This window comes from Silene latifolia, chromosome 9 (assembly GCF_048544455.1).
Source record: "Silene latifolia isolate original U9 population chromosome 9, ASM4854445v1, whole genome shotgun sequence".
In the NCBI taxonomy this organism is placed as follows: Eukaryota; Viridiplantae; Streptophyta; class Magnoliopsida; order Caryophyllales; family Caryophyllaceae; genus Silene; species Silene latifolia.
The window spans coordinates 187,694,491-187,704,129 of record NC_133534.1 but is presented as its reverse complement, the minus strand read 5'-3'; the positions used below and the strand labels follow the sequence as shown (position 1 = coordinate 187,704,129).

At 41.5% G+C, this 9,639-nt stretch overlaps 1 protein-coding gene across 1 annotated transcript; it reads left to right on the top strand.

Moving 5' to 3' along the window:
• The first annotated feature begins 1,269 nt into the window (after positions 1 to 1,269).
• Positions 1,270 to 3,638, top strand: LOC141602002 (uncharacterized). Its single transcript, XM_074422311.1, has 5 exons — positions 1,270 to 1,462; positions 1,646 to 1,656; positions 1,741 to 2,139; positions 2,451 to 2,630; positions 3,372 to 3,638. Exons 1-5 carry the CDS (start codon positions 1,270 to 1,272, stop codon positions 3,636 to 3,638), a joined length of 1,050 nt encoding a protein of 349 aa, XP_074278412.1.
• The last annotated feature ends 6,001 nt before the right edge of the window (positions 3,639 to 9,639 follow it).

Below are 9,639 nucleotides of genomic sequence, written 5' to 3'. Positions count from 1 at the left end.
TGGTCTATGGTCGGGGGGGTAATGGAGGCAGTTGTTATACGCTCTTTTCCCCGAGTGTCGTTCGGTGTACACTTATTGCACCGAGAGTCTGGCCAGGTCTTAGACATATAGGCAGTGGTTATACGCTATATATAGTACCTTGGATGCAGTTGTTATACGGTCCACACCGATGGAGGCAGTTGTTATACGCTCCGTCGATTCGAGGCGATTGTTATACGCTCCGACGATTAGAGGCAAGCGATTGTTATACGCTCTAACGGCGTTCATTTTATACACCGTGCTTGTGACTAGAGGCAGTTGTTATACGCTCTAGTAGGTTGTTGGTTGGTCATATGTTACTTGGTCACAGTGGTTCTATGACGTGCATGATGTCATAATGTGGTTTGTGTTATGCGTCGTCACATGTTATCTGGTTTGGAGTAAACATTTCGAATTCTTATCTTTTTATGCCATTGTTTTGGTAGTGAATTGTTGTCGAGTTTTCATGAGTATAGATGGTCTCACATGTTTACTAGTTTTGCATTTCAATTGTTAATAATTGTTAGTTATATTCAATTGTTGTAAACATGACTGGGAGAGCATCTAGTTACTCCCGACTGATTGTCGACCCCCTTTTCAGGTTGTTCTGTTTGATGCTGTTTGGTTGATGCTTGCTTGGGGAATGTGCGAAGCGAGCTTAATAATAATTTAGGAGTTTGTTTTTAAGTTCTAAGAACCTTTTGAATAATGTATTAGTTGTTTTGGATTTAGTAACGAACCGAATTGGTCAGGTGTTTCCGCCACCTTGACCCTTTTATCAGTATCGTACTCTGATATTTACTTTATAAAAGTTTTTCCCTTGTTTTATAATCCGGGTTGTTACAGTTGGTATCAGAGCGAACACGCTCCCAACTCTCGTAGTTGAAGACTAAAATAAATGACCTAGTTAATGAGTGAGAGTAAATGGGGTAGAAACCAATAGGATTGGTTGGTTTTCTTATGTTTGTAAAGTGTAAGAGTAGTTGTTTGGAGTACTACTTAGGTTCTACCACTTATAACGCGATTTCGTTCTTGCAGATGGTGCGCAACGGAAATGGTGAGTCTAATTCAAATCGCATCAGGAGACTTGAGGCCGCTTTGGCATCTATGGCTGAAGGTTTCACTAATCACCTCAACAACAACAACAACAACAACAACAACAACAACAACAACAACAACAACAACAACAACAACAACAACAACAACAACAACAACAACAACAACAACAACAACAACCATCCGCAACCGACTATGTTTGATCGATTTGCTCATCACCGTCCTCCAACTTATGATGGCGCAAATGATCCTACTGCTTTGGAGGCTTGGATTCGAGAGATCGAGAAGCTGCTCCTTGCTACGGGATGTCCTGAAGATCAGATGGTGAATATCGCCACCTATTATCTGAAGGATGAGGCTGAAAACTGGTGGGCTCTTGCTAGAGCTGGTCTGGAAGTTCAGCCAGGATATGGTTGGGCTCTTTTCTCTGAGGCTCTGAAGAAAAGGTTTTATCCCGAGGAGATGCGCTGGCAGAAGGAGCAGGAGTTTCTTCGTCTGCAGCAAGGTTCCATGACCGTTGAGGAGAACACCAACAAGTTCGTGAAGCTGTCACGTTTCGTTACTTCTGTAGCTATGGACGAGGTTTAGAGGACTTGTCGCTATGAGAAGAATCTAGCTCCTAAGGTCTGGACTGCTATGTCTGGTATTCCTTCAACTTTTTTCCAGCAGGCTTATGATCGTGCTCTTAGTATCTATGATTCAGTTCTTGCTATCGAGGCTGATGAGAGTGCAAAGAGTAAGTTCGTGACGAGGCCTTATGTGACTCCCTATGCTTCCCAGAAGAAGCAGAAGTTCGAGGCTCGTTCTTCTTCCCCACGTGTTCAGGGTCAAGCTAAGAAGGACTGGTCTTGCTTCCGGTGTGGAAATGCTTACCATCCGGGTAAGTACTGCGACGGTAATGTTCTTACATGTTATCTCTGCAAGTCACCGGGTCACAAAGCTGTTGACTGTCCTCAAAAGCCGAAGACTGATGCCCCGAAGACTAGTGCGCCGAAGGCTGATGCTCCCAAGACTGGGCGAGTGTTTGTTATGAGTCGTGCTGAGGCTGATGCTAATCCTGATGTGGTTACGGGTACCTTTCTCGTTCACTCTTTATCTACTTTTGTTCTTTTTGATACGGGTGCCTCGATGTCATTTGTATCCGAATCCTTTTCTGTCTGAGTTGGACTCTCTTCCTCATCATCCGTTCATACCTCTATTCCCTTCCTACGGGTAAGATTGTTCCTTGCTCCGTTCTTTTCAAGGACGTACCTGTCAGTATCGCAGGGGCGATCCTTCCTGCCGATCTCGTACAATTCAAACTCGGAGAGTTTGATGTGATTTTGGGTATGGATTGGTTATCTCGCTATGACGCTAGGTTCCTATGTCGTGATCAGAAGATCGTGCTTAAGAGTCCTACAGGTTCAAGGGTCTCTTATCAGGGTGTTAGAGTTACATCTACGGTCAAGTGGGTTTCTGCTTTGAAGATGGTTAGCTTGAGTAGAAAGGGTTATCAGATCTATCTGTGCAGTGTTCATGGTGTTTTAGTTGAGCCTAAGTTAGAGGATATCCCTGTGGTTAAGGAGTTTCCCGATGTCTTTCCTGAGGATCTACCTGGTATTCCTCCTGAGCGAGACGTGGAGTTCTCGATTGAGTTGTTGCCTGGAACTAGTCCCATTTCGAAAGCTCCTTATCGTATGGCACCAGCTGAGTTACAGGAACTTAAGAAGTAACTTGAAGAGATGATCGATAAGGGTTTTATCCGACCAAGTGCTTCGCCGTGGGGTGCTACTGTTTTGTTCGTCAAAAAGAAAGATGGTAGTATGCGGTTGTGCATCGACTATCGTGAGATGAACAAGGTTACTATCAAGAATAAGTATCCTTTGCCGAGGATTGAGGATTTGTTTGATCAGCTCCGTGGTGGTAGTGTGTTCTCAAAGATCGATCTGAGGTCAGGTTATCATCAGATTCCAGTTAGGAATGAGGATATTCCTAAGACTGTTTTTCGTTCAAGGTATGGCCACTATGAGTTTGTGGTGATGCCATTTGGGTTGATGAATGCACCTGCCGTTTTCATGGATCAGATGAACCGTACTTTCAGCGAGTATTTGGATAAGTGTGTCGTGGTTTTCATAGACGACATACTGATTTACTCGAGGAATGAGGCCGAACACGAGAGTCATCTTCGTGTTATCTTGGAAATTATGCGTAAGCATAAGTGGTATGCTAAGTTCTCAAAGTGCGAGTTTTGGTTAAAGGAAGTTACCTTCTTGGGTCATGTGATATCTGGCGATGGAGTTATGGTTGATCCGCCGAAGATCCGAGCTGTGGTCGATTGGGAAAGTCCAAAGAATGTGAACGAGGTTCAGAGTTTCCTTGGACTAGCTGGGTATTATCGTCGGTTTGTACATGATTTCTCAAAGATTGCAAGACCGATGACTCAGTTAATGAAGAAGGAATCCAAGTACATTTGGACTGAGGCTTGTGAAGCTGCCTTCCAGGAGTTGAAAAAAAGGTTAACTACCGCTCCTGTGTTGACTTTACCAGAAGAGGGTGTTGAGTTCGATGTTTTCTGCGATGCGTGAAAGTTTGGGTTGGGTTGTGTCTTGATGCAGAAGGGTAAAGTTGTGGCTTATGCTTCCCGTTAGTTGAAAGTTCACGAGATGAACTATCCGACTCACGATCTTGAGTTAGCAGCAGTGGTGTTTGTACTTAAGCTGTGGCGACACTACTTGTATGGAGTCTCTTGCAACTTTTATACGGATCATAAGAGCTTGAAGTATATCTTCACTCAGAGAGATCTTAACATGAGGCAGAGACGTTGGTCGGAGCTGCTCAACGACTACAAGATTGAACTGGAGTATCATGAGGGTTAGGCAAACGTGGTTGCCGATGCTTTGAGTCGCAAAGTGTGTCATGCCATGAGATCTGTGTTGGTGTTACCTGATGACTTGAGTCGAGAGTTCCAGAAGATGAGCCTTGAGGTAGTTCTTCCTGGTACTTTAGATTTGAGTGCGATGGTTGCTGAACCCGAGATCCTTCATGAGATCCGAGTTAAGCAAAGAGAGGATAAATACCTAGAAGGAGTTCGAGTCGCTATAAGCAAAGGGCGCGCCAAAGACTTCGACATTGGACATGATTATGGTCTACGATTCTATGGTCGTTGGTGTGTGCCTAGCTGTGAGGTCTTAAAATGTAAGATTCTCAAAGAGGCTCATAGTACTCCGTATTCGGTTCATCCTGGTGGTGATAAGATGTATAAGGATCTGAAGCTAAAGTTTTGGTGGCCGGGTATGAAGAAAGAGATCGCCGAATTTGTGAGTCGTTGCTTGGTTTGTCAGAAGGTTAAGTTCGAACATCAGAGACCTGGTGGTCTACTGCAACCGTTGGATATTCCCACATGGGAATGGGATTCGATTTCGATGGACTTCGTTATGGGTTTGCCGAGGTCGCCTAGAGGAATGAATGCGATTTGGGTCGTGGTTGATCGTTTGACTAAGGTCGCGCATTTCATTCCAATGAAGGAGACTTGCAGTCTCGAGGAACTAGCAAATGCTTATCAACGAGAGATCATTCGTCTTCGTGGAGTTCCTAAGGATATCATCTCCGACCGTGATCCGGGGTTTTGTTCGCAGTTTTGGAAGAAGCTGCAGTTAGCTTTGGGCAGTGAGCTTAAGATGAGTACGGCTGTTCATGCCGCAACTGATGGTCAAACTGAGCGTACGATTCAGGCGCTCGAGGATATGTTGCGAGCTTGTGCTTTGGAGTTCCAAGTTAGTTGGGAGAAGAGTCTACCGCTTTTGGAGTTCTCCTACAACAACAGTTACCAAGCTAGTATTCAGATAGCTCCGTTTGAGGCCCTCTATGGAAGAAAGTGTCGTAGTCCTTTGTGTTGGGACGATTCTAGTGAGGCTGTCGTTCTTGGTCCAGAGTTGGTCCAGGAATCGATTGAGCAAGTGAGGTTAATCCGCGAGAAGCTTAAGACAGCCCAGGATCGACAGAAGACGTATGCAGACTTGCGGCGTAGGCCGATTGAGTTTGAGGTTGGCGATAAGGTTTTCTTAAGGTTTCACCGATGAAAGGTGTTAAGAGGTTTGGGCTTAAGGGCAAGCTTAGTCCTAAGTACATTGGGACCGTATGAAATGCTCGAGAGAGTTGGCGAGGTAGCCTATAGGTTGGCTTTACCTCCGAATCTGTCGAAGGTTCACGATGTGTTTCATGTGTCGCAGTTGCGTCGTAATCGCAGTGATCCTTCTCATGTTCTACAGGCTGATGTTATCGAGGTTGAGCCTAACCTGACTTATGAGGAACGTCATGTTCGCATTTTGGAACGTCAAGAGAAGAGGTTAAGGAATAAGGTTGTACCTTTGGTTCGGGTTCTGTGGAGGAGTCAGAAGTTTGAGCAAGAGACATGGGAAACCGAAGCGTCTATGCGAGAAAGCATCCACATCTTTTCGAGTGAGGTAGTTCTCTTATCAAGTTTCGGGGACGAAACTTCTTTTTAGGGGGTTGGATTGTAACACCCCTAATTTCCATAATATAATTCTTTAATTTTATTTTCCCATATTTCATATTTTATTTTCCGGGAAAATATCCGTCTTTTATCTTTTGGGCTCGTTGGGCTCGAAAAACGGTGAAGACCCGCTCCTTCCTTGGGTCTCACGTGTTTCTTGGTGTAGACGGGTGAGTTTTAGGCCTAAACCTAGAAAAAACCCATGAGCTTCTCTATATATATGAGGGGAAACCAAACCCTTGCTTTTCTTTCCTCATAATTCTCAAAACCCTAAACCTAATTTCTCTCCTCCTCCTTCCTCCTTGTGTCGCGCACCCCTCGCCTAGGGTTTCGTGCCGTTCTTCCTCTTCCTCCTTCCTTCATCATCTTTCGTGCTTAGATCGATCCTCCTTCTTGGATTTATCTATCTTCTTCGTAAGTTTTATGTTTTTCGCGTGGTTTTTATAGTCTATATATATATATATACATATATATATATATATATATATACATATATATACATATATATATATATATTAGTATATTTATTAGATTCGTTATCTTTGGCACATGGGTGATTCAATAAAGGCGTGGAGACTGCACCTGGAGAAGACGTTTATATCGTTGAAGACGATCTCTAGGGTTTATTTGCTTAATAAGGTAACTAGGTGTTTTCTTTTAATTGTGTTTATGCCAATTGATGTAATTAATATGATTTAATGATTGTTTTGCATGATTGGTACATGTTTAATTATTTGTTATCATGATTAAATATGTTTCACATGTTTGTATATGTTTTTATGCATTAATTATATATCATATGTTGCTTGTGCATTAAATTATGGGTGTCATGAGCGCAATTAGGGTTTACGAATAAACCCTAGTGGCGGCATGATAGGCGGCCAAGAGTTCTCTCCAAAGTTATAGCTAAAGCTAGTATAACCTTGATGATGATTCACGTGTTATAGCTAAAGTTAATACAACTTTGGGTAGTTACTCTAGTTATGGCTAAAGCTACTATAACATTGAAGTACGAGATAAGGTTATAGCTGGAACTAACGTACCATGAGATTTATGGCTCAAGGTTATGGTTGGAACTAGTATAACTTCAAGTTTCGTGTCAAGGTTATAGTTGAGGTAAGTATAACTTCAAGTCGTATATGTTGAAGTTATAGTCGAGGTTACTATAACCTCGCATCCAGAGTTCATGTTATGGTTAGGGTTACTATAACATTGAATGGTTAATGTCAAAAGTTATAGCTAGAGTACTATAACATTGAATGGTTGATACTTGTTTCACATGTTATGTGGTGTTCAGTTTCATTATATAATGTTATGTTTGCATATATCGTTTATTACTCTTGTTCATATGATTGTAGGATAGTCAGTTATATTATTCTATGATTTGATAGTGATGTTATTCGTATGTATGTATGGTCAGTTATACTGTGCATTGTTTGTGGGTTGGTTGTATAGATAACGTGAGGTATCAGTTATATACCGAACCGAATGAACTAATACAACTCTTCGGGGTCTGGTGTATGGTCTATGGTCGGGGGGGTAATGGAGGCAGTTGTTATACGCTTTATTCCCCGAGTGTCGTTCGGTGTACACCTATTGCACCGAGAGTCTGGCCAGGTCTTAGATATATAGGCAGTGGTTATACGCTATACATAGTTCCTTGGATGCAGTTGTTATACGGTCCACACCGATGGAGGCAGTTGTTATACGCTCCGTCGATTCGAGAGCGATTGTTATACGCTCTGATAGTTAGAGGCAGTTGTTATACGCTCTAACGGCGTTCATTTTATACACCGTGCTTGTGACTAGAGGCAGTTGTTATACGCTCTAGTAGGTTGTTGGTTGGTCACATGTTACGTGGTCACAGTGGTTATATGACGTGCATGATGTCATAATGTGGTTTGTGTTATGCGTCGTCACATGTTATCTGGTTTGGAGTAAACATTTCGAATTCTTATCTTTTTATGCCATTGTTTTGGTAGTGAGTTGTTGTTGAGTTTTCATGAGTATAGATGGTCTCACATGTTTACTAGTTTTGCATTTCAATTGTTAATAATTGTTAGTTATATTCAATTGTTGTAAACATGACTGGGAGAGCATCTAGTTACTCCCGACTGATTGTCGACCCCCTTTTCAGGTTGTTCTGTTTGATGCTATTTGGTTGATGCTTGCTTGGGGAATGTGCGAAACGAGCTTAATAATAAATTAGGAGTTTGTTTTTAAGTTCTAAGAACCTTTTGAATAATGTATTAGTTGTTTTGGATTTAGTAGCGAACCGGATTGGTCAGGTGTTTCCGCCACCTTGACCCTTTTATCAGTATCGTACTCTGATATTTACTTTATAAAAGTTTTTCCCTTGTTTTATAATCCGGGTTGTTACACAAGGCAAAGTGCAAGGCTAGACAGAGCACTGTACAATGCCGGTTGGGGAGCTCAATTTGTACAAGCAATGGTTAAACATTTACCAGCTATCAAATCAGACCATTGTACTCTGTTTATTTCTCCAAACGGGTTTGTCCCTTTAAATGTCATTAACAGACCGTTTCGGTTCCAGGCTTGTTGGTTAACTCATGAAAATTTTAGGGACTTTGTTGAGGAAAGTTGGCCTTCAAATGGAGTGTTTAGTAGTCGGTTAAAGGAACTATCAAGAAAATTACAAACTTCGAATGAACAAATTTTTGGAAATATTGTTAGACAAAAGAAAGCACTGATTGCACGAATTGAAGCATGTCAACGCAAGCTTTCGATAGTCAGAGAAGGCTACCTTATAAAATTGGAGGCGACTCTTCGGAAAGAATTGCATGAAGTTCTGGAACGAGAAGAGTTATTGTGGTATCAAAAATTGAGACTTGATTTTATTAAATATGGTGATCGCAATTGATATGAACATTATTTGCGCACATTTAGTCCCCTAATTGAGCCTATTTTGCATACTATTATAACATTCTTTGGCCATTTTATCCGTCAAAACCTTCCTATTTGCTTTTCTATCGCATTTCATATGTTTTGTAGAAAATGAGATAATAAGGCGGAAATTCCCGTCTTTCGTGCATATTTGGAAGCTTATTGATGATATTAGATGGACTAGTATGAAGAAGAGGCAAGAATGATGACCAAAGATGTAGGAATAAAGAGTATATAGAAGGGTCATAAGGTTTAAAGCAAGGAGGAAAAGCAAGGAAGCCATTCATGAAGAAAACTGCTCGGAACGCAAACCAAGGGTTGCTCCTTTGGCGCTGAAAATATGCTAGATGGAACGGCGTCGAAAAAACAAGCGATCTAGGCTTTTGAATCGCTCCAATAGGAGTCCGGATGAGAAAATGACGTCCGTTTTACAATCCGAGCTCAAACAAAGAAGCTGTACAGGAATCCGCGCGTCCCGCGCTGAAGACGCTCGTCCTCCCAAATCCGCTCGGATTGCTCCAAATCCGCTCGAATTCCCTCTCTTTTTGCCCGAGCGTCTTGCTCCAAATCCGCTCGGATTCCCTTGCTACAGTCCGCCCGTCCCGACACTAATCCGCTCGGATTCCTTTACAAAGAATTTTCGTGTTGTTCAAGCTCCGTGAAAGACGCCCTTCCTTCGAAAAAACCGCTTCTCCTGCTCAAATCTCAAAAGTGTAATTACTAGTTTAGCCCTTAGTTAACCCTAATGCATCCACCTAATTTCCACTATAAATACCCCATTTGTAATAATCAAACCATCAAGTTTTATTAGATTAGAACCAAGTTTTATTAGATTAAATCAAGCTTTCTTAGATTAGATTAGGAGTAGATTAGAATAGATTAATCTCAATCTTTCCACACAAATTACACATTAATCTCTCCTTAATTATTGTTCAAGTTTATTATTCAAGTTTATTATTGGGTAATTGAAGATTATTGGGTTATTATTGGGAGATTGACAACCTTCCATCAATCATCAATTTCTTCTATTATTCTTTGCATTATTATTTTGGAATCTCCATAGGTATAACTCTCTTAATCCTTGTTTTAATTATTGTTAATCTTTCTTACTTGTTCATCATGTTTTACCTTGTTAATATGATTGACAACTTTGTTAGCATGTTAAACTT